This window comes from Myotis lucifugus, unplaced genomic scaffold (genome assembly GCF_000147115.1).
Source record: "Myotis lucifugus unplaced genomic scaffold, Myoluc2.0 scaffold_171, whole genome shotgun sequence".
Classification (NCBI taxonomy): domain Eukaryota; kingdom Metazoa; phylum Chordata; class Mammalia; order Chiroptera; family Vespertilionidae; genus Myotis; species Myotis lucifugus.
The window spans coordinates 183554-209392 of record NW_005871219.1 but is presented as its reverse complement, the minus strand read 5'-3'; the positions used below and the strand labels follow the sequence as shown (position 1 = coordinate 209392).

Sequence of the window (25839 nt, the reverse complement as noted above, 5' to 3'; positions counted from 1 at the left end):
TGTGTCTGTGTGAGGCATGCACTGCTGATTTGTTGACGGCTGCTGGAGCCTGGTCTGGGCTGGGAGCCTTGTGAGTGCCTGTGCTGCAGTGCATGCTCGTGCTGCTTTTTCACCAGCTGGGGCAGCACCGTGGGTGTGCGCAGCGGTGGCCTGGTGCACACATGCCTCTCTACCCTGTTGGACACTGTGGGTTAAGCCCCATATGGACATGTCATAGCATCTGCTATGACACTCTTGTTATTGATGGGGCTCTTTTCAGGAGGGGTGGCTGGGGATGCACTGTGGTGCCCTTGCAGGTTGGCCGGAGCACCTGAATAGAGAGATCTAACTCATGTTATCCAAGTGCAGGGAGGACGCAAAGAATGGTGCTCACCAGATCTTCTGCACTTAGTGGTTTCCCGCAGATCCTGGAGAGCTCCGGTGGTTACTCAATCTTCTCTGTGCTCTCTCTTTTGTGTGTGTGCATAAACTCTTCAGCTATCTCTCAGTAATAATTGCTCCAAATATAGATGTCCATTTGGTGTGCTCATGGGAGGGGACAAACTGCCTCCTCTTATGCCACCATCCTGACCCTGCCTGTGAGATGAAGTTTTTTCTTTTTAAAGCTGATTGGGAAATGTAGCTGGCGTCTACAGGCAAATGGGTTTGCTAATCTTCCCTGTCTTAGAGTAACTTACTTTTTCTTCAAAGCTTCAGGCCACCTCACCACAGAGGAAGAGCCTACCACATGGACAAGCAGAGAGTTCAAGTGTGTAAAAATGGTTGCTGAACTTGTGCGTTTAGTCTCTTTGTCAGCTTTACCAGTTAGTTACTTCTGCCAGGGAGAAGTGGGCGAGGGGAAGAGAGAGTTCAAGGCACCACTTTAAGTCACTTTCCTCCTAGAGGACACTCCAACACTTATAAGCATTGGTACAGCTGGATAAAAGTGTTTGCTTTTTTTTTCAAGTTGGATCAAAAGGCTACTTGGTTCTGAAATATCAGACCTCAAATCCCCATTTACTCACCAGGCCTTCCAAGGAAGTCAGGAGAGCCTTATGGCAGGGAGAAAATGAAGGCCACAATCTTGCGGCACTTTGGGCCAATGATTAAGAGATACTTGTGGTGTCTTCTGTGACACCTTGGGGGAGACGCTGTAAGTAGGGGGTGGGAGTGGCCTGTGGAGGAAGCAGTGGGTATATCCAGCATGGCTCCAGCAGGCCCCAAAGCAGTTGCACACAGAAGAGTAAGCAAGGCTGCCGGCCCGTCGTCTCTCTAGGTTGTTCTTTCATCTTCCACTCTTTGTCCCTCCGCAGTTCTTTAAAATTAGTAAAATTAATGGATGTTTTTATTTTTTATCTTTTGACCAAACACAAAATAAGCTTGAGATAAGTAATTACCAGTATCAATTAGTAATCACATAGCCCATGACGAAAAAAGAAGAAAAGAAAAAGTCTCTCCTTGAACCAGGCTCCTCTAAACTTTCTTCTCAGTTAGGCCTTGACCTTGGAACTTCCATGTCTGTTCTCATCACCTAATTTTAGTCAGTTTAGTAAAAATCCCCACCCTTAATATATGATTAAATTCTTCATCCCCACACCAGGTATCTGATCAGGTTGACATGCCTTCTGTAAGGATCGTGTCAAGATGGTTTAGCCAGAATCCTCCCCTTACCCCCGATGTTTCCTCTTATTAATTTCACATCTACTGCCCCCTGCCCTGCTCCTTGGGTATCAATCCCCACTAGTCTATGTTATATTTGGAACTGAGTCCAGCTGTATACTGAGGTCTCTTTTCCTCTATTGCAATAGTCCTGAATAAAATCTGGTTATACAACTCTGCTGTCCATCCAGTTCTGGTTTTCTTTGAATACCCCCACTTCCAATATCAAGTAGGGTTAATAATATTAAAACAGCAATTATCAAACCCAAATGGGAGTATCTTTTGCACTACATTTTAATCATAAAATATTTAATATTTACCTCAGACTAGATGCTGCACAGCATACAAAAATAAATACAATATAATATTCCCTGACCTTAAGGGACATTTGATGTATATAACAAACCAAGAAAATAAATTGACTAATATTTATTACAAATTATTTTATATGGCAAATATAAGAATAACCATAAGGCTTTAAAATATTTAAATTAATATATTTGCTTTATTTACCTTGATGTACTATGGTGATGGAATAATATAAACAGGTACAAAAATAGAGTTTGCCTCCATCAATGACCTCAAAGATTTTGAACTGGTTAATGGCAAGTGAGGAGGAGGCAAAAAACAAGGTGGAGGATTTACAGAAGCAAGAAAGCTAACCCAGCTTTGAAGAAAATGCAATAGGACCTCCGATGAAACAAAAAAGCAGTTTCCTGGGACTTGATTGGTCCTCAAGTTCAGCAGAGTCTGATTTGACATCAGGGACAAGTCCAGACAGGGCAAAGACCGAAAGCACAAACATATCTGTTGGCTCTCAACTGACCATGCCACTCCCCTATTAAATGACACCTTTCAGTGCATCTGCACTGCCTGATAAATAACATGCCAGCGCCTTCACCTGGCTGAAGGGTCCTCCAGGCTAAGACTTGCCTCTCTGGGCCTCCCTCTTCCAGTAAGTGTCCCCATGGCACTCACCAGGCTGCTTCTATTTCCTTATGTGAGCTCCCTGCAGGAAGGCCCTGCTCTCAGCTTTACACAGCTGACTTATTCATGGTCAGTATCTCCCTGAACTCCTTTCCAGATGGCCAGGGATATATCTTTATTTTATTGAACCTACTACATTACAATGACCCGGTTTATGTAACTGGTTCCTTTATGACACTGTGAGTTACTGGGGGCAGTGGCTACGTCTCATTCATTTTAAGAAACCCGCGTACTTAGCATAGCCGACTAGTGAAAGTTTGTGAGAGAAAATAAAATGCCCTAAAGCAGGGACTAAGGCTCATGGGACTGTTTTGTAGTGGTGGAGTGCCTGAGTGGGGTTGAAAGCAAGACTTTCCAATAGACTAACGGAAACAAGACAGGTAATCCCCTTCTAATGGGGTGGTTGGAAAACGTAAATGAAATCAGGCACACAAAGCATTGGATCAGCGTAAGCAAGCGGAGTTCTTTCCTCACCCCCACATGTGCCTCTACTCTCAAATACCACGCCCAATACAACCAGTGACAGTAAGCGAAACCTGTTTCCCCAAGACGTGTTTAATTGCAAGAATAGAGGTAAAATCAACTCTCGATAAACATCAAACTATGGTTTCACGTCGCAAGAGCCCGCTGCTCTCTTTTTCTCTTTTAGCCACAGCATTTCTGGATTTCTTCCGCGAGCCACAAGCAGTGCAGGATGCGTTTCTTTTCAGCAGCCAGTTCCACTTCAGAAATCTGGCCCAAGAGTTTCTGGACAAATATAGTCTGATCTTTCAGAAAAATATTCCTATTATCTCCTACATTGGGCACATTCTCCAGGGACCCAGATTTGAAATGGAAGCTTAAATGCCGGTTTCGTTTTAGACCAGGCCCTTTCTCCTCGATCCATGTCAGCGGGCTGCAAAAACAGAAGAACCGTGATGTTGTTAGACAGTACACGGGGGCACCAGGGATTGCCTGCTGCCTCCCCGGAACAGGTCCTTGTTTTGTAGCCACCTTCCCTGCAGCTGCTGCTCCCCGGGGTGGCTAAGGTGGCAACTCAACCTCCAGCAGCCTCCCAAAGGTCATGGGTGATCATTTCCAACTTTAGTGCCAAACAGTCCTTTAATTTTGCCACAGACGGGAATTCATGCAATGCTTTTTGTGAACACCACTTAGTTATTCAGGAGTTTTTACTCTGAGTCTTATAGGTCCCTCTAGGGGAGACAGATAGGAACTACAGGCAATCCATGAACCACCTGAGATTTTGTGAAAATTCTTCCCATGCGTATGTGCATTTTTATGGGAAAGGATTCCTTCATTACCTTCTCAAAGAAGACTATGACACCAGCACATGCCGGACAAAAACATGAGTGAATTCTAGCAATTGTACAACAGGGTTTCAAGTAACGATCCCTGTTTTGCTAGTTCTTCTGTTGTGGCCTTAGAAGATCATGCCTCCCCCTCTCCCCATCTCCTGCTGTGGCTCTGCTCCATGCCACTCTGCTGTTTGAGGATAGCTGCAACTTAACAATTTGTATCTGGAAACAACCGACAGAGGCTCCTCATGTGCAGTGACAAGGCCTGGAAAAATATCTACTTATAAAATCTGGCCTGCAGACTAAGGAAAGATTTGGGGGAGAAAGAAAAGTGGCTCGCAGATCCCAAAGCATTCTTCCCAGGCAGAGTCAGAAGCAAGAGCTGCACGCATAGGATAAAAGGCTTTCTTCACACAGCACACTACCCCACAGGGTCTGTAAACCATGCAGGGAGGGACCCATCTGCTTAAAGAACTGTAGTTCAGCAAGTTGCTTGTTCTGGAAGCCACTAACATGATCCATGTGTGAATCAACACCAACCCATAAATGCGATGTTCACATTCATGTCAGGCAAAGACTCTAGTAAACAGTAATTAAATTAAATTAGTAAACTTGTAAGGTGTACAAATCTATCAACTGAAATTCTTTTGGTTGACTCAAATGAAAAAAAATACATAATTATTATAAACTCTATCAAAAAGTTGGTATAAATTCTTCTAAAAAGTTAATTTTAGCCATAGCCTGTTTGGCTTAGTGGATAGAACGTCAGCCTGTGGACTGAAAGGTCCCAGGTCCGATTCTGTTTAAGGGCACATGCCTGGGTTGCGGGCTCGATCCCCAGTAGGGCATGCAGGAGGCAGCCGATCAATGATTCTCTCTCATCATTGATGTTTCTATCTCTCTCTCCCTCTCCCTTCCTCTCTGAAATCAATAAAAATATATTTAAAAAACAGTTAATTTCATAGCTAGATTTTTAGGATTTTGTTTTGTGTTTGCTTTATTGAGGTAGAGATGACAAGTGACATGATATTACTGTCAACCTGTGGCTAGCTTTAAAACTCATGATACAGCCTTCACAAACATTCCAGAATGTGATGACAAAGATGAATATCAATGCTCCTTATTAACTGCTTTAACACCAGACAAAAACCACTTGAGATACTCCAAATACTCTAATCTACCTAAGAGAATTTCTCAGACCCCTCCATGTAACACACAGCCTTAGAATGTGAGGGAATACAATATGGCAGGATGTTTCCTCCACTTCAACTTCCTAACGGTAAAAATAAATAAGGAGTACACATCTTTACCTACGTTGTGGTGGTGATGCTGGTGAAATTAAAAATGCCATTTGTGAGGTGGAGAGTATTACATGCATTAAAAAACTGTGGAATTTGCCACCTGCCCAACCTTCACCCAATGCTTTGCAATGAGAGTCAGCTCTTGTTTCCTGTCTGATTCCCACTCCACGACCAAGCACAGCACCTCCTCCTCTGAGAAGCACGATCTAACCTTTCCAGGTGCCCGTTCCCTGCACTCCTGCAGCACCCTGAGCTACCTTTAGCTCTGCACACAGGGGACAGCACCTGCCAGTGGACACGGCTGCAATTCCACATGGCCAGCATCAGAGCTGGGGCCACCCTGCTATCACTCCACATGCTGTACAGCCAAGATCTGCATGTTTCACCGTCATCTGTTACCTCTGCCTTTTCCTAGCAAAGAGGAGACTCCTCAAAATGGACATCAGGTTTCACTCAGGAAATAAAATAATTTTCTCTTTTTTTAAAATAACCCAATGGTCAGTTTATTTTACTACCAAGAGATCCACCTACCTGGAAATACACATAGGAACTCTAAAACCTGAGCTGTTTTAAATATTTTACAGAGCTGAAATACTTTTAAAGGAAATTTATAAATGTGTTTTTGTTGAAAAAGACTTGGTATGAGAAATAATCAGAATATTTGGGGAACAGTATGACAGTATGATGTGATGATAAATAAACAGAACCTTAAATTTTGATCACACTGAGAGACGAATTTTGGACATGTGATAAGCAAGCAAGGTAACATATTAATGGCAGGATCTAGGTGGTATTTGTAAGGGTGTTCACTGCAAAATTCTTTCAACCTCACCATATGTCTGAAACTTTTATAATAAAACTAGAGGCCCAGTGCACGAAAATTCATGCACTGCGGGGGGAGGGTCCCTCAGCCCGGCCTTCTCCTTCTCACAGTCCGGGAGTCCTTAGGGGATGTCCTACTGCGGAGGCGACCGGGCCGGCTGATCAGGGGATGGCACTGCCCCCATCACCCCGCTGCTGCCACCCATCACCCCCACTGCTGCCATCCAGCCTCCCTCTGTAGGAGGTGACCGGATGGGTGATTAGGGGATGGCGCCACCCCCATCACCTCGCCACTGCTGCCACCTGGCCTCCCTCTCCCCCCCCCATCGCCATTCCCTCCCTCTGCCCACTGGCATGCGCCTTGCTGGCCTGGCACCACCTGCTCACCGGCTCTTCCCCCCGCCAACTGGTTGTTCCACAGTTTGGTCGATTTGCATATTATACTTTTATTATATACGATTTTGGGAAATATTCAGGCCACAGAAGCTACTAGGTCTGATATTGCTTACTTGTATGGCTCAGGCAACCTGCTCAAATTCTGTAAGTCTCTGTTTACTTACTAGCCAAGGGTATCATGTTTGTCTTATTTACCTTTCAAAGCTTCTGTGAAGATGAAATAGAGCAATGTACGTGAAATCTCAGTAACTGTCCTGTTAGCAAAAGCAGGCAGCCCTTGTAGGGTTGGGGCTAAGGGTGTAGGCCCACCAGGTTCCCTCTAGATTCACCCTGATGATCACAGGAGAATGTCCTTAAGTTTCCTTCTCTTCACGGTTTCCCACAACCTACCGTTTGTTCTCTGTCTCCAAGCACACAGTCATTTTCAGGTACTGATCTTCCTTTCGCTCTTCCAAAGTGGCAGACACGAGAGAAAGTTCCCCGAAGAGAGAGACGAGCCAGGTCAGGCGAGAAATGCCGCTGAAAGCAGGGAAACCAAACCGCTCTTCTTCCAATGGGCCAGCTGTGGGAATTACAAACACGGTGGGAAGCAGGAAGTAAAGGACTGACAGCTGGAGAGCAGGGGCAGGACACACGTGGGTATGGTAGGGAGTAACCCTTGTGGCTGGTGATCAGGACAGCCCAGCCTCGCCTTACCACATGGGGTGCAAGATGACGAATCACACTGATGAAAACTCAGGTGCTTGAATGTAAACCCTTTCATAAAAGTGTCTCAATTTTTTCTTGTTTATTAGATTTGGTTTTGTTAGTATAATAAAACATTTTATTGGGAACAGCAGTCCATCTAATCAATGGGCTAATAAAAATGTTTCAGATTTCTAATATGTATGTGCACATATACTATACACAGACACATATATACCAATAATAAGTATCCTCATCAGTTAGTGAGTTGAAGAAGTAAGAAATCAACATATTCAGCTCAAGTATTATGTTTATATATGTACAATCTAACTATCTGTATACATGGCAAGAAGGTAAAAGTTTCATGATAACTGAGAAGAAAACTATAATATCCAGAAACTATGTCAACATCAAGAAAATTGACATAGTGTTAAGTGTTTTCTTAATCTACTTTCCTGAGCAAAATTATATTCAAGAGTATCTGTGTGATAAATCTATTCAAGATACAGCTCCTCTTTTCCTCAGCCTAAATTTTAAACATAACCTAGATTTAAAAGACTTCATATCCATTACATTGCTCTATAAACCAAATCTTTCTTAAAATTATAGAAGACCCATCGTTGAGAACCACCTGAAGAGTAGCTGAACAGAACTCCTAGAACTAAGGGTATAAAGAAGAAGCCACCGGAGACTGTGGGAGAGGCAGAGAGCTGGTCTGGACAGGCCCCACATCCATGTTTGGAGTTAAGAAATGGGAGGGCTCTCTCAGCTGTGGAGAACTCCTGAGGAGCAAGCAGTCCCAGCCCCACACCAGGCTCCCCAGCCTAAGGCTTCAGAGCCAGGAAACAAAGCCCCCACAACTTCTAACTGTGGGGATGGCAGTGGGATGAAGGGCTGTTGGAGACCTATGCACAGACTCACTTACTTAAACGCAATTTGTTCTGATCTCCAGCACTGGGGCAGCAGCATGAAAAGTGGCAGGGACATACGGGAAAGGGGGGCTGGATTTACTAACTTTAGGGTGAGAGCTGGAGGGGCAGGGGTTAGGGTGGCTCAATACAAGGACAGAAGTGCTGGTGGACACCACTGTTCCTTTGTTGAGTCCCCCCCACACCCAGCCTGAAGCTCAACAGGCACAATATCTAAGCTATCCACTAAACTACTTAACACCAATCACCCTTCCCTGGTGATTCCCTGAATCCTGACCGACCAAAATCATGCTCCTGCCCCAACCTCTTTCCCAAACAGACTGGCCACCTCAGGTCGCAGTGTGCATGTTCCTGAAATATCTCTAAAGTTCAAAAATACCAAACAAGTCGCATCTGGCCCCAGCAGGCTCATTACCACTTGCTAAGCTGCCTTAAACAAGAAACTAGTGGAAGCTGGATCAGTTCTCTACTTAGCCTCTCCCAGGTGCCTCCAAGCCAAGCACAGGTGGCAACCTTCTGCAGATCACTTTGTACCTCCTACCAGGTAGCCCTGGGCAGGACACAGGCAGTGGCTGACCTTGGCCCGAACCAGAGCCTCCCTACCACCCCCCCCCCCACAAAGGCCCCAGAAGCACTATACCTGGTGGCCAGGTTCAGAACAAAACAAAGGATCACCCAACCAGCCCCACAAATGCCAAACCCTAAAGGCAGGTTCAGCAGGAGCAGAGCCCCGCTAAAACAAATTCCACTCCACGGGCCAGGCCCTGCACAACAGCTCATCTGCTGTAGCCACAGACATTCCCCATTGCCTGTCAGCCTCAGGGTAAGCCCCTCCCACTGACATCACAACAGCAATAAAGACTCAACTACCACCAAGGGCACACAATCCACACAAAGGAAAGACCTAGAGAACCCAACCAGGTGACAGGGAGACTGTACCACTGGGCCCCGCAGGACACGTACCACATAAGGCCATTCTTCTAAGAACTGGAAATGTAGCAGATCAACAGAATACACAGAAACAAACACAGAGAGGCAGCATAAATGAGGAGAGAAAGAACTATGCCCCAAATGGAAAAAACCTCCAGAAAAAGAACTTAATGAAATGGAGACAAGCAATCTAACATGTGCAGAGTTCAAAACACCGGTTATAAGGATGCTCAGTGAACTTAGGGGAAGAGAGATGAACCCACTGAGAACTTCAACAGAGAATAAACATAAAAATGAAAATATAAAAAGAAGCCAATGAGTAACAAAGAACACAATAACTGAAATGAAGAACGTGAATCAACAGTAGACCGAATGAAGCAGAGGTTCAAGTCAGCTTAGAAAGACAAAGAAAAACATCCCATCTGAACAGCAAAAAGAAAAAAGAATCAAATAAATAAGGACAGATTAAGAAACTTCTAGGACAACATCAAGCATACCAACATGTGTTCACAGAGGTACTAGAAAGAGAAGAAAGACAGCAAAACCTACTTGAAAAAAAAATAATGGAAAATTTTTCTAATCTGGTGAAGGAAATACACATACAATTTCAGGGAGCACAGAGTGTCCCAAACATAAAATCCTAAACAACTTAGACCAACACAAATCATAATTAAAATGCCAAAAGTTAAGCTGAACAGAACTCCTAGAACTAAGGGTATAAAGAATGTATACAATGCAACATCAGGAAGACAAATGATCCAATTAAAAAATGGGCAAAGGACATGAATAGACACTTCTCCAAAGAGGACATGCACATGGCCAATAGACATGTGAAAAAAAATGCTCAAAGTCAGTAATCATCAGAGAGATGCAAATTAAAACTACAATGAGGTACCACCTCACACCTGTCAGAATGGCTACTATCAATAAAGTAAGAAACAAATACTGGCGAGGATGTGGAGAAAAGGGAACCCTTGTGCACTGCTGGTGGGAATGCAGACTGGAGTAGTCACTGTGGTAAACAGTATGGAGTTTCCTCAAAAATTAAAAAATGGAATTGTCTGTTGACCCAGTGATCCCACTTCTGGGAATATATGCTAAGAATCCTAAAACACCAATCAGAATTTTTGCATCCCCATGTTTATTTATAACAGCATTGTTTACAATAGTCAAGATCTAAAACAGCCTAAGTGCCCATCAGTAGATGAGTGGATAAAAAAGCTGTGGTACATTTACACAATGACGCTATATAAAAGAAGGAACTGTTATCCTTTGGGACAGCATGGGTGGACCTGGAGATTATTATGCTAAGCCAAATAAGCCAGTCAAAGAAGACAAATGCTATAAGATCTCTCTAATACAGGGGTGGGCAAACTTTTTGACTCGAGGGCCACAATGGGTTCTTAAACTGGACCGGAGGGCCGGAACAAAAGCATGGATGGAGTGTTTGTGTGAACTAATATAAATTCAAAGTAAACATCATTACATAAAAGGGTACGGTCTTTTATTTTTTTCGTTTTATTCATTTCAAACGGACCGGATCCGGCCCGCGGGCCGTAGTTTGCCCACGGCTGCTCTAATATGTGGAATCTAAGGAACAAAATTAATGAAGGAACAAAATGGAATCAGAAGCATGGACACACAGAACATACTGGCTGACGTCTGAGGGGGTGTGGGTGGGAGTGACTGTCTAAAGGAGATAAAGGAATTAACTAAAGAATATATATATATATATCTCCCATGGACCCAGACAACAGTTTGATGAAGCATAAGGGATGGGGTGGCGGGGTGTAGAGGTGGGCAAAGGGGGTGGGGAGGGGGACACCTGCAATATCTACATTAAAATTTTTTAATAGAAACAAAAAAAAAGATAAATTTAAAAATCACTACCTACTCTGCCCTAACCGGTTTGGCTCAGTGGATAGAGCGTTGACCTGTGGACTGAAAGGTCCCAGGTTCTATTCTGGTCAAGGGCATGTACCTTGGTTGCGGGCACATCCCCAGTAGGAGGTGTGCAGGAGGCAGCTGATCGATGTTTCTCTCTCATCAATGTTTCTAACTTTCTATCCCTCTCCCTTCCTCTCTGTAAAAAAAAATCAATAAAATATATTTTTAAAAAAATCACTACCTACTCAATCAATCATTAGACTCCACATATACTAGTAAGTGAGATCATGTTGGATTTGTATTTTTCTGACTGGTTTGTTTGATTATTATGTTCAGCATAATAATCACCAGGTCCACCCATACGTTTTGGCCAATTGAGAAATGGGGGGGAAAAGCAATGCCAGGCCGCATCAGGGTTTTATTTCTTTCATGAAAGCTCTCAGGGGAGGTGGCCAGACAAGGAACCCAGGTAAGGGTGTGGAAAGACAAGGTGTCCATCCAAAGGCGACTACAAGAGGAGGCGGCTCCAGGAGGCTCATTTCCTGTTACTAATGGAGGTGCTCGAAGAACTACCAACACAGAGTAAACAGCCAAATATATAGTAGATCCAAATTTTGGCCACAGTCCATGTCCCTGTAACTTGTGGGAGGAAAGGGGGCTAGCATATTCTATTTGCTCCACAAAGAGACATTCTCCTCTCCAAGAACCTTTCCCTCCATCCTTTTTTAAAAGAGGTTTCACTTTCAACTTCCTGTGAAAAAATAATCTGCAGCTTGTTAAGATTTCATGAGGCAAAACTCTGCTTAGTAGACGGGGACAGTGGCATAACAATGCTTATGATTTTTAATACACTTTTTACCTAAGCACACCAAGCAATTCAGTCTCATTTGAGAACAAAAAGGAAAATTAGATATTTTTATTGTTTGTAGGTGCATAATAAATTAAACTGGCCTCAGTCAGAGAGTCTTTAGTAGAAATAAATCCAAGCTCACCCTCTAGACTTGAGCTAGGAAATAACCATCTGGCATCCTGGCCCCACCAGTTACACGTGACCTGTGATCCACCTAAAACTGACCTGTGAAGAGAAGAGATCCTTTCAGCAGGTCTTTCCCCACCACTTCTTTTTTCAGGAACGCAAACTCCTCCATCAAGAGCTCAATATGTTCCTCATGCAAGACTTTCCCTGTGACGACAAAAATGGAACAGAAAGGCAATCATCATCAATTGCATAGAGCTGTGCATCCCAGAGCATGAATCTGTGTTTCCCCAGCACAGAAGAATATACAGACCTCAAAACAAATTTGGGGACCACTACACGTTTAAACACCCCAGCTGTAGGTAGTGCCAACTCTAAAATTACAACAGGAATAACAATCTAAGAAAGCAAGATTATATCCACCTGCCTCAAAGGCAAGATGGGATCAGGAAAATATCAGAATGGTGTAGCATAATATTCTAAGATACAAAAAGAAGAAAAGGGGTTGTCGAGATTAAAGGAAAGAAGCTAGAACTAGACTTTATTTCAAAGAATTGAAAAGAACAGATGACTTTTTAAATTATCTGGGTTAGAGGGAAAATAAAACCTTAATATTTATATGTTTTTTTAATTCTAAAAGAAAACCATTTAAAAATTTTTGCTCTAACGGCTTTTTCATATCTAAGCCAGGAATTTCATAACAAACCCAAACTATTTTGTAATTAAGTGCAAAGTGTGGTTATGATCTACACTTTCATTGAAACAAAGAGAGAAATCTGGGCCATCGGAAGATACTCACCAACCTTTGCTTAACCCAGACCCACAGAAAACACTGCAGAACTTACTGGGCTTGTTCTGCACCTCACTGAGTGGGCGGGAAGTCTTCGGAGTCTCCAGAGAGTGAGGTGTGTGGGAGAGTGAGATTCCTCCCACCCGCTCCTAACCCATAAATAATGTCAGAGCTTCTTACAGTGAACAGCCCTTCTCTCCTGTGGTGATTCTATCATGTGCATGCGCATGAGGGGAGGCTGGGCATCTGGGAAGTTTAACTATGTTTCAGAGCACGTTGTATTCTCTCCAGCACAATTTCTATATTTCCATTTCTGCATTTCCATGTCCATGGTCATTAAGAAAATTTTATCTTTCAACTGCATCTTTGGATGTTTTTCTATCATTCAATCAATGCTCTAGTCTATTGTGATAAATGTGGCAACCACATTATACACATATACACACGAGTGCGCACGCGCACACACACACACACATCCATATACATATTTTCTTTAGGTCAGTTCACTGAAAGGACTTAGAAGCAAAGATAACTGAAAAGAAAAAGCAATGAGCACACCTAGCATATAAATATTGGCATCAAAATATCAATTACTTCCCTATTGGGAATATAAATTAATGCAGCCTGTGAAAAACAGTATGGAGGTTCCTCAGACAAGTAAAGATAGAACTACCACATGATCCAGCTTCTGGCTATTTATGTGAAGGCAACAAAAACACAAACGTCAAAAGATATGTGCACCCCTATGTTCAATGCAGCATCATTTACAACAGCCAAGACATGGGAAGGATCTAAGTGTCCATTGACGGATGAATGGAAAAAGAAAATGTGACACACACATACTCAATGGAATATTATTTAGCCATAGAAAGAAAATCTTGCCATTTGAGACAATATTGACCTTGAGGGCATTATACTATGTAAAATTAGTCAGACAGAGAAAGACAAATATCATATGATTTCACTTATATATGGAATCTAAAATAAAAGGAACAAAAACACTCATTGATACAGAGAAGAGATTGGTGGTTGCCAGAGATAGTAGGTGAGAAGTAGGCAAAGAAGGTAAAAAAGGTGGTCAAAAAGTACAAACTTCCAGTTACAAGATAAATAAGTTTGGGAATGTAATGTACAGCATGGTGACTATAATTAGTACTTACCTGTGTATTTGAAAGTTGCTAAGAAAGTAAATCTTAAAAGTTCTGATACAGCCGAAACCGGTTTGGCTCAGTGGATAGAGCGTCGGCCTGCGGATTGAAAGGTCCCAGGTTCGATTCTGGTCAGGGCATGTACCTGGGTTGCGGGCACATCCCCAGTAGGAGATGTGCAGGAGGCAGCTGATTGATGTTTCTCTCTCATCGATGTTTCTAACTCTCTATCTCTCTCCCTTCCTCTCTGTAAAAAATCAATAAAATATATTTAAAAAAAAAAAGTTCTGATACAAAAAAATGATGATGTGTAGTAAGAAATCTTAGCTAGACTTGTGGTGATCACTGCACAATATATATAAGTAATAATTATGTTGTATATCTGAAACTAATATGTTATGTGTCAATCATATCTCAATTTTTTAAAGATTTTAATTAAAAAATACCATTTACCACTAAATGAATTAGGGCTCTTTGAAAAAAATGTCTAGTTGCAGGGCTGAGGTAGAAAAAGTTTACCATGAACATAAACCATTTCAAACAATGACAGAAATATAACAACATGAGACAAGAGGTAGCATGAAGAGGTCCCCATTGACCGAATATGAAAAAATTTGAATATCAAAATAAACAATGAAAATGGAGGATAGCCCTAACTGGTTTGGCTCAGTGGATAGAGTGTCGACATGTGGATTGAAGGGTCCCAGGTTCGATTCCGGTCAAGGCCATGTACCTTGGCTGCGGGCACATCCCCAGTAGGGGGTGTGCAGGAGGCAGCTGATCGATGTTTCTTGCTCATTGATGTTTCTAACTCTCTATCCCTCTCCCTTCCTCTCTGTAAAAAATCAATACAATATATTTTTTTTAAAAAGAAAAGAAAATGGAGTATAAAAGGAAGCCATACTGATATAAAAACATGAGCAGAAAGTGTGATAAATAATGAATATTACCAGGTTTCAAACTACCTCCCCACAAAATAATCATTAATTATTAATGGGAAAAAATTAACTTTCATTGGAGTAGCCTAGCAGACACCACCTTAATCAAATGATATCATCAATAATGGACAAATTGAAATTGAATGGCACCTGATAGGATGCAATGCAAAAAACATAAGATCACCTCTATGATATTTCTATAAAAGATGCATATCCCAAAAATAATTATGAAAAAATATCAGGCAAACCCAAATTTAGGAACATTATACAAAATAACTGGCTAGTAATCTTTTTAAATACCAAGGAAAGACTGAGGAACTGTCCAGAGCAGAGGTTAAAAATGACATGACAGGGGATGAGAAGAGATAAACCAAAGAACTTAAATACTTACTAGAGGCCTGGTGCATGAATTTGTGCATAGGTGGGGTCTGGCCAGCCCTCCCAGATGGGGGCCCATTGAGCTGGGCTGGCTGGGGGGAAGGAGAGGGCTGCAGGCGGATGGCCAGCCGGCCCCGCCACCAATCAGGGTGTTGGGGGCCGATCGACAGTGGGGCCAGCCGGGGAAGGGGGTGATCGGGGCCCAGATCAGGCTGGTTGGCTGCTGCAGTGGGCGTCATAGCCACCGGTCATTCTGGTCATTCTGGTTGTTCCACTGTTCTGGTTGCTGGGCTTTTATATATATAGATATGCATAGCACATGGACAAGTGCAATAGGGTAGTGAAGACATAGCGGGGAGGGTAAGGGCTGGGAAGATGGAGGTAAAGGGGGTAGGGAAGATATCTGTAATACTATCTATATATATAAAACCCTAAGAAACCAAATGACCAGTCGACTGGTCGCTATGACGTGCACTGACCACCAGGGGGTAGACGTTCAACACAGGAGCTGCCCCCTGGTGGTCAGTGCACTCCCACAGCTGGAGCACCGCTCAGTTGACTGACAGGCACCAGATGCTGGGCTCACGGCTGGCAAGTGCAGCTGCATCAGCATGAGCCTCTCCCGCCTCAGCGGCAGCGCTACCAAGCAGAGGCAGCAGCAGGTGCAGCGGGTCCGGAGTGAGTGGGAGCAGTGTGGCGCCCGGCCTGGGCTCGGGCTCCTCCCCGGCTGCCTGCACTTTGAGCACTACTACATCCTTAGGGGGATGTCGGACTGCCGGTTTTGGCCCAATCCCAGGCCTGCAGGGATCGGGTTGAAACCAGCAATCCTACATCCCCCGAGGGGTCCCTGATTGCAAAAGGGCACAGGCCAGGCTGAGGGACCCCACGGGTGCACGAGTCCGAATCCATGCACTGGACCTCCAGTGAACAATAAAAAGTTTATTTAAAAAAACAAAAGATAACTTCTTAGAATAAAATAAGAGGGCAATTGGCAATTAATGGACTTGAATTCCCAGATCATTTGTTTCCTCAAACATATTACAGCAGGTTTTTGACATAAGCAGTATGGGTGTTTTGTCTATTATAGGTGTAATAAATGAGTATTTTTAAATTTGACAGAAAAAGAAGAAATAAAAATACCCAGGACCCTAATTACCAGAAAGAACCACTACTAAAATATTGGTACATTTCCTTCCTGTCATACTGCCCTGGGTTCCACTTTCATGGTTGTAATTCTCTGGTAAAAAACAAAAAATATATTTAATTTTAATATTAAAGTCTAAACATAAATTCATGTCTGTTGAAAATTGAGCAAATGTTGGAACAAAATACAACCCCCCCCATTCTACCAGTTAATCACAATTACCATTTTCTTTCATATGCTTTTTTTCTTGCATATATGGGATTATGATGTTTAAGAAATATAGGAACAGTCCTGGCCAGTGTTGTTAAGTGGTTAGAGCATTGTCCTGCACACTAAAGGGTCATGGGTTTGATTCCTGGTCAAGGGCATGTACATGGGTTTCCAATTTGACCCCTGGTCCCGGTTAGGGTGCATGGGGGAGGCAACCAATCTATGTGTCTCTCTACATTGATGTTTCTCTCGAGCATCTCTTTCTCTCTCTCTCTCTCTCTCTCTCTCTCTCTCTCTCTCTCTCTCTCTCTCTCCTCCCTCTCTTCCTCCCTTTCACTCCCTGTACAAATCAATGGAAAAAAATAGACTCGGGTGAGGATACCAAAAAAAAAAAGAAATACAGGAACTTGCTTAGAGGTAATCTGAAGAGAGGTCTGGCAATTAGTCATCGATGTCACTGTGGGGACAAAGGACTAACAGGAAAGGAGCCCCAGGGAATTTTCTGGGGTAATAAAATGTGCTATATCTTGACTGGATTAATAATTACATTGGTTTATACTTTGTCAAAATTCATTTAACTTTGCACTTAAAATCTCAGCTTTTTATCATATGAAAATGACATCTCAATTTACAAAATGCCTAGATTTAAGTCATTCATTAAGTTATTTAGATGAATCTCAGAATTATTACTCCGTTTCTTCAAGTCCTTTGTTTTGTTCTATTCAGAGTTGCTGCTGTAGAAGAAACAAGACATATTTCTTAGCAATTCTTGCATCAAAGGGTTCTAGCTCTGAAACTAGTTTCACTATTGATGCAAGTGCTAGAGAATGTTTGTCCTGGTTATTATTTAAACTAGAGGCCTGGTACACAAGTTCATGCACCAGGGGGTCCCTCGGCCTGGCCTGTGCCCTCTCACAATCCATACCTCTAGGGGGATGTTGGAGAGCCGGTTTCGGCCCAATCCCCACAGTCCAGGTGAGGGACCCCACTGGTGCATGAATCCGTGCCTCTAGAATGCATATAAAATCTTTGGTTAATCTCTTCCTGCCCTCCCTCCTCCTTCTGCAATTCATCAGTCTGTTCCATGTTTCCATGCCTGTGGTTTCCACTCCTGCACTGAGCATCTACCCCCTGGTGGTCATAGCTACTGGCTGGTCAGCCAGTCACTTAGGCTTTTATACATGTAGGTGTGTCAAACCTCAGAAGCTATCCCGTATGACTGGTGAAGTGAGAGATGGGGCTTGAGAGACACTAATCCTAGAAGAATTCTGAGAAGCAGAAGAGCAGGCCATGAACTGCCCTGGGTCACCAACAGATACATTTTATGTGCATCCATAAAACAAGGTTTTCCATTCCATTTGTGATATATAAAGTGCAAAAAGTACATTTAACCAAGCACTAGTCAACTATATAAGAATCAATGCTGGGACTGTTTCCTATGGTATCCTGTATAAATATGTCAGGACAATTCTCAGAATAATTTTTCGTATTTAAAGATGAGATCTCCATCTTTACTCCCTACCAACTGAAGCAGTGAACAATATAATTCTATCCTCTGACAACTGAAGTAACTATATATATAAAAGCCTAAGCAACCAAACGACCGAATGAGCGAACAACTGGTCTTCTGGTTGCTATGATGCACACTGACCACCAGTGGGCAGATGCTCAATGCAGGAGCTGCCCCATGGTGGTCAGTGAACTCCCACAGCCAACCTCCCCCAGCTAGCCCACCTCCTATGGTCCCTCCCCGCATAATTGCAGGTGTTCCCTATTTCCCTGTCCATTGTGTTTTTTTCTTTCTTTTTCTAAAATATATTTTTATTGATTTCAGAGAGGAAGGGAGAGGGAAAAAGAGATAGAAACATCAATGAGGAGAGAGAATCATTGATTGGCTGCCTCTTGCATGCCCCCTACTTGGGATGGAGCCTGCAACCCAGGCACGTGCCCTTGACTAGAATTGAACCCAGGGCCCTTTAGTCCACAGGCCAATGACTCAATTGACTCTAATCAATTGATCCAAACTGGCTAGGGCCCATTGTTTCTTTATCCTTGTGTTTCTATCTGTTGTTTCAGTTTGGTGGTATTCTACAATTTTTCTGTTTCCTTTTTTTTAAGTTATGTGTTTTAATTTTAGACTTTTGTGTGTGTGGTTATCATTAAGTTTATGCAAAAGAAAGTTTCATATATACAGTAGTCCTTTTTATTCTGAATGCATCTTTTCTCCAGAGATGTTTGAAAATTCAGACCTTTACCCTTCCCCTTTTATATTTTTCTTGTCAGGAATTTTCCTTATTTATGCTGTGAGTTAATTTCCAAATTGCAGTAGATCCTGTCTTTTCCTCTGTTTTATTTAGTATTTTAACCTTCTTTAACCTTAGTTATATTTAAATGTATAATATCCTGTTTTGGAAAAGGGCTACAATATCCTATTTCTGTCTGACTGTTTGTAATCTTGCTTATAGTTGCTTATAGTTTTGTATAATTTTACCTTTTGTTTCAGTATTTCCTGTAATGGAGGTCTTAAGGTGGTAAATTCCCTTGGCTGCTGTGTGTCTGGAAAAGTTTTTATTTCTCCTTTATATTTAAAGAATAACTTTGCTGAATATATTGTTCTTGACCAATAGATAATTTTTCCCTTTCAATAGTTTGAGTATTTGATTCCATTCTCTCCTAGCTTGTAGGGCTGCTGCTGAGAAATCCGGTGATAACCTAATGAGATTTCCTTTAGAGCTTACTCTCTTCTTTTCCCTGGTTGCCTTGAGAATTCTTTCTTTGTTATTAATTTTTGACAGTTTTAATACAATGTGCCTTGGAGAAGGCCTTTTTGGATTGAGATAATTAGGTGTTCTGTTTGCTTCTTGGATTCGAGCATCTAGCTTTGTCCATAGGTTTGGGAAATTCTCATCAACTCTCTGTATGAATAGGACCTCTGCTCCCTTCTCCTTCTGTACTCTTTCTGGTATACCTATTGTGTTAATATGTCTCTTTGAGTGAGTCAGATAGTTCTCATAGAGTTCTTTCATATACTCTCAAGTCTCTCTCTTCCATCTGCAATCATTACTATCTCCAATCTTTAAAGATTTCTATCTTCAATTTCATTAATTCTTTTCTCCAACTGGTCAGCATTATTTCCTGAGCCTGCTAGTTCATCACTATTTATCAAATTTCTATTTTTTTTAAGTTTCAATGTCCTTAGTAAAGTACTGCTTTTGTTTGTTGATTTTACTTCTGAGTTTATTAAACTGCCTGTGTTTTCTTGTATCTCATTGAGGGTTTTTCCAGAACTGCAACCTTAACTTCTCAGTCATTTAAATCACATATTTCTATGTCTTTAAGTTTATTTTCTAGAGATTTGCATTTTCTTTCTGAGTTGCCTCATTACCTTGGTTGTTCGTGGTATGTCATAGATTCCTACTTGTCTAGGCATCTACAGAAATGAGATCTGCTTTTTTTTGTGTGTGTGTCACTTCTCGAGTAGGTTGACAAGAAATCTTGTTTTCCAGAAGGTGGCACTGAAGGACAAGTTTCTTAGTTTCTCTTGTGCTGCTCTAGCTTCTGGGATCTCTGCAGAATGGTTGAAAGTGTCCTGTATCCCCTAGTCTCTTCTGTAACCAGGTCACCTTGGTCTCAAGGCACCACCGCTGTGGGGGAATGTGGTGGACGACGGTGTTACGAGCCTGTGAAATCACCAGGGTGAGGTGTGGTAAGCTGGCAGAGGTCAGCTGTTGCACTTGTGGTTTGTCCTCCCAGTAACAGTAATTGCCAGACCTCAGCTGCTTCACCTCTGTATCTCCACCCATCACTAGGATTAACTGCCGCATGTACCTGACATTCAGGGTAAAAAATCCTTCTGTCACTCCAGTCCTAGAGTTTGTATATAATGTGTTTTATAGCTCAGTGCTCACAGCTGTAGCTTCTCCTAGGGCCGCTGCTACCTCTGGAAGGGTGAAGGGAGGTGGCCAGGCTCCATGGCTTGTTCTGCCTGACTAAGGGGCCACCAGACAACGGCATCTCTGTGCTTCGTTTCTGCACCGGTCACTGGGTTTAGTGCACTGTATACCAACCACTCTGGCAGGAACGTTCACTATATCTCTTTGCTCCTCTGGGCTGCAGGAAATACAGATGGCAACCTGATTCCTCTCTTCTTTCAAGACCCATAGGGCTGCATCTGTAATACCCATCTCTGCTCTTCTACCCTCCCCCTTCCTCCGCCTCGTTCCCCACTTGCTCCCACTCACCCACTTTCAGATGTTTCAATGCACAAATCTCTCAGATGTGTTTGTATTCAGCAGGGAATTCTCTGTTCAATTATCACTGTTCAAATTATTGTAATTTCAAAAAGAAAGACCAGGGGAACTTCTCATGCTGCCACTCCGCTGTAGTCGTTCTCCCTTACAGGTTTCTGTATTTGTCTTTACATTTTACCTTTACCAGGGAGCTCTTTTTATGAGTTTGTATGCCTTCCTGTTGCTGCCTAGTATCCTTTTGTTTTAATTTGAAGGAACTTCCTTTAGCAATTCTTCTAGGGTACTAGTAGGTCTAGTGGTGATTAATTCACTCAGCTTTTGTTTGTCTGGGAAAGTCTTAGTTCTGCTTTCATTTCTGAAGGACAGTTCTGCTCAATATTGTATTCTTGTTTGGCAGATTTTTTTTTTCTTTCAATACTTTGAATACATCTGACCTTCATCGTTCTTGCTGAGAATTCTGCTGATAATCTTAAAGGAGCTTTCTTGAATATAATGAGTCACTTTTCTCTTGCTTTTCTTCAAGAGTCTGCCCTTATATGTGACTTTTGAAGGTGTGATTATAATGTGTCTTGGTGTGAGTCTTGAGGTTTATTCTAGTTAGAGTTCATTAAGTTTCTGGAAATTGTATATCATTTCATTTGTCAATTTTTTGGAAGTTTTCAACCATTATTTCTTTAAATAAGCTCTCTGTCCTTTTCTCTCTTTTCCCTTTGTGACATATATTGATCTGCTTGATGGTATTCCTTAAATTCCTTAAGATTTCTTCACTGTGTTCTTCATTGTTTTTTCTCTTTGTCCTTACGAATCAAATTTCAAATAACCCATCCAAGTTTGGTCTTTTCTTCATTTGGTTCATCAAGGTTGTTGTTGAACCCTTCTTGTTGGCTCTTCAGCTCCAGAATTTGTTTGGTACTTCTTATAGTTTACATCTCTTTGTTGATATATTTTCATTTTGCTCATGTACTGTTTTCCTGATTCTTGTTTATTTGTTTGTGGTCTCTCTTAGCTCACTGTGTATCCTTTACAGAGTTGCTTTTAATTCTTTTTCAGGTAATTCATAGATCTGCATTTCTTAGGGTCAGTTTCAGAAAATATTTCATTGGGCTGTTTTCCTCTTTCTTTGTTTTCCTTGTGATTATTTGTTGAGTTTTGAATACTGGACAAAACAGGCACATTTCCGTCTTTACAGACTAGTTTTGTAAAGGAGACTTTCACCACTCAGCCAGGCAAAAAAATTTTGGGGAGGAGGGATTACCAAAATTTTTCTGGGAATGTATCATCTCTGGGATTATATGTATAATTTCCAAATTAAAGAGGTTTGTCCCTGTTCTCAAGAACCTGTAATCTCTTGCTTCTCCGGATGGCTATCTGCAATAATGCACTCTCTCTGGCATTCAACTTGTTTTTAACAGTCCCCAAACTGGCATTCAAAGTATAAATGTCTTTGAGAAAATTGGACAGATATGTAGAACAAAATTAAACTAAACCAACTTCTTACACCATACACAAGCATAAACTCAAAATGGATTAAAGACTTAAATGTTAGACTTGAAACCATAAAACTGCTAGAAGAAAACCCAGGCAGTAAAATCTTAGACATTTCTCATAGCAATATTTTTTATAATATATCTTCTTGGGCAAGAAATACAAAAGAAAAATTAAAAAATGGGACTTATTTTTTAAAATATTTTCATTGATTTCAGAGAGGAAAGGAGAGGAAGCGAGAGATATCCTAATATATAAAAGCCCAGGGTCATAACGACCAATCACGACCAAAGGCTGACCAACCGGGAAGTCCTTCAGTCAGCGCTGGGTTGCCATGGCACTGACTGCCCCAGGGTAGCCTGGCGACCCAGCACTGACTGCCCAGGAGGCTGAGACCCAGAGAGAGAGGCAGGGTCTGATCCTCAGCCTCAGTGAGAGCTGTTGATCAGTACTTGCCTCTCTCTTTCTCTCCCTCTTTCTTTCCAGGCTTGACCAGCAGCTGGGCCTTTCTTTCTTTCCCGGCCTCCGCAAGGGCTGCTGTTCAGCCCAGCCTCTCTGATTAGGCCCAGAGATAGGCCCGAAGATGCTGACTGACATAGGAACCGGCCAATCAGAACCAAATGCGGGTGCTGTGAAGAACCAATGGCTGTCTAGGAGGTGGAGCTTTTGACGCTGACTGGCATAGAAACTGACCAATCAGAACCAAATCTCGGTTCTGTGGGGAGCCAATGGCTTCCTAGGAGGCGGAGCTTTTAACGCTGACTGGCATAGAAACCGACCAATCAGAACCAAATTGGCCAGCAGAGGAGGGCAGTTGGGGGCAAGATCAGGCCTGCAGGGGAGGGCAGTTGGGGGTGAGATCAGGCTGGCAGGGGAGGGCAGTTAGGGGTGATCAGGCTGGCAGGCAGAGGCAGTTAGGGGCGATCAGGCAGGCATGCAAGTGAGCAGTTAGGAGCCAGTGGTCCCAGATTGCAAGAGGGATGTCCGGCAGTTGGACATCCCCCAAGGGGTCCCCAATTGGAGAGGGTGCAAGCTGGGCTGAGGGAACCCCCCACCCCCGTGTATGAATTTCATGCACCAGGCCTCTAGTATAAACATAAATGATGAGAGAGAATCATTGATCAGCTGCCTCCTGCATGCTCCCTACTGGGATCGAGCCCACAACCTGGGCATGTGCCCTGACCAGGAATTCAACCATGACCTCCTGGTACATAGGTCAACACTCAACCACTGAGACACACCAGTTGGGCTAGCTTTCCTGTTTTTAATGACCTTGACATTTCTGAAGAGTACTAGTCAGGTATTTTGCAGAATGACCCTTAACTGGGATTTTTCTGATGTTTTTCTTATAATTAGCCTGGGGTAATGTGTTTTAGAAAAAGGGTAATCACATTCTCATCACATCATACCAAGTACATGCTATTAACATGACTTATCACTATATCATGACCACCTGGCTTAGGCAGTTTCTGTCTATTTTCTCCCATGTAAAGTTACTCTTTTTTCCTCCTTTTCATCTTGTGCTCTTTAAAAGTAACTCACTACATGTAGGACATTATCTTCTTGAAAAACTTAACCTGTTATCTTGCAGAGTATTCCACATTCTAGTTTGTTTGATTTTATTATTTGGGGTCACCATTATGCCTATGTTTCCTGCAAACTGAAGTTTAATTTAATTTTAAGTATATGGTGGATGCTATATACATCACACCAGATGGCTCACAATGTCAGAATGATCCATATTAGCAGTCATTTGGTTAGGATGGTAAAAGCAGAGCTCTTAATTGCAAAGGGACAATTTTATTTTTTGTAATTAGCAAGAAGTCTAGTATATAATATTATACATAGTATTCCTTTTAAGAAAAAATAAAAACTACAAAATGTGAATATAAAACAATTCATTACTCTGATCTGGGCATTTTTCCATTATCAATATAAATGTCACATAAATAAAACTAAAATCATATCATGATACTACCATAGGTGGAAACTAATTCATATTTTAATTAGAATAAAAGAAGCTGACAAATCTCAAAAAAAAGTTTGCAAATTCCCACCCATTCCTCCACCCTGTTGGCCCTCCACATATCCCTTTAATGTGCCTACAGTAGTGAGGTGGGGAGTGTTGCGAGCCTTTTGTATCAGTAATATATCTGATATGGGGATAAACTATAAAGGAATATAGATACCAGAGAATTCTTAGTGATGGTAACTCAGTAAGAGGGACTGTGCTCTAGACAGATAGAACATACATCACCTTTCTGTTCAGCTAGCTCCCACAGGTCCTTAGCTGCTGTCCAAGACAGCGCCATAGGGTATTCCACAAGGACATGCTTGCCAGCATTAAGGAACTGCCTTTGGAAACAAGAGATATAGAGAGAATACACTTCAAATAAGCTGCACTGAAATGCCTTGCATGAAAGAGTACAATATGTTATAAATGCACCAAAGTCTAGGTGTGCAAATGTGCCATACAGGTGAATCAAAACCAGGAGATAAGGGTGATGAATTGTACCTCACATTATTTTCTACTATACTATAAGAGAATGACTCTCTGATAATTTAAAAATTTGTTTATCCAACCACTCACATATTCAACCAGGTTCTACTTACCAGTTATTTTGGAGAAGAAATAAAGACACGTTAACAGCTGAATTGCCAGTTACCACATGATAGCTATAAATGAAAACTACAAAACCCATGGCAGCTAGCTCTGTCTGAGGCAGTCTAAAAAGATTTCACTAATGACAACTGAACTGACTCTTGAATTATGAGCAAATACTTTTCAGGTGCAATGGAACGAGCATATTTCATTTTAGGTAGAATATGCAGGGGTTTGGGCATTTTGTGGGGCTTTTTTCATTTGGATCATGATAAGCATTTCAGCATGAGCTATAGGGAGTAAAGGGAAATGAGGTAATACTAGTAGCTGGGAGCCTAACTGTGAAGGATTTAGAATGCTGTGCTCAGAAATTTGGACATTGTTCCCTAGATATTCTAGGATATAAACGTTTACAGTTTACCCTTGAACAATGCCCCAATCTCCCACACAGTTGAAAATCTGCATGTAACTTTGACTCCCCAAAACTTAACTACTATTAGCCTACTTTTGACTGGAAGCTGTATCAACAATATAAATAGTTTATTACCACATATTTTGTATGTTATATGTATTCTTACAATGCAATAGCTAGAGAAAAAAATGTTGAATGACATCAGAAGAATGGCAGCATGAGAGATGACCCTTTGAAGTTTAAACTATTCAAACAGCTATAATTTAACAAAAGATTCCCTGTTCAATGCACAAATGCACCGGAGAGGTCATATATTGAAACATTTAAAGGTGGGCAAGTGAGAGCAAACAGGGAGGAAAAGATGCTGAGCCGAGCCACAGACACAGCCTTATAGCTGGGGGCTCACACTGAGGCTCAGCCCAGAAAGGGGAGAAATCGGGTTGTGGCTGACACTCCTTTCAGCTGGGGTGGCGGGGGGGGGGGGGAGCAAAAAAATTTTGTGGGCATTGCTGCAGAAGTGGGCAGTATGAGCTGTGGCTGAGCCCAGATACCTGATCAGGTACACAAGCACAGAGGTGCAGCCATGATTGTCTGGCTGTCAGCATTTCCAGACAGAGGAAAAAAAAAAACACCGAAG

At 42.1% G+C, this 25839-nt stretch overlaps 1 protein-coding gene across 4 annotated transcripts in view; it reads right to left on the bottom strand.

The window, feature by feature from the left end:
- Positions 1-3160: 3160 nt before the first annotated feature.
- Positions 3161-25839, bottom strand: part of BLVRA (biliverdin reductase A) — a 50269-nt gene continuing 27590 nt past the window's right edge. For 3 of the 4 annotated variants that reach the window (XM_006096219.3, XM_014462157.2, XM_006096218.3), the window contains 4 exons: positions 24446-24543; positions 11945-12052; positions 6830-7001; positions 3161-3520 (listed from right to left, as the gene is read on the bottom strand). In XM_006096219.3, coding sequence (XP_006096281.1) covers positions 3271-3520; positions 6830-7001; positions 11945-12052; positions 24446-24543 — 628 coding nt within the window. In that variant the 3' untranslated portion in view covers positions 3161-3270. The remainder of the gene's footprint in view (positions 3521-6829; positions 7002-11944; positions 12053-24445; positions 24544-25839) is intronic. The other variant, XM_014462156.2, reaches the window with a different exon arrangement.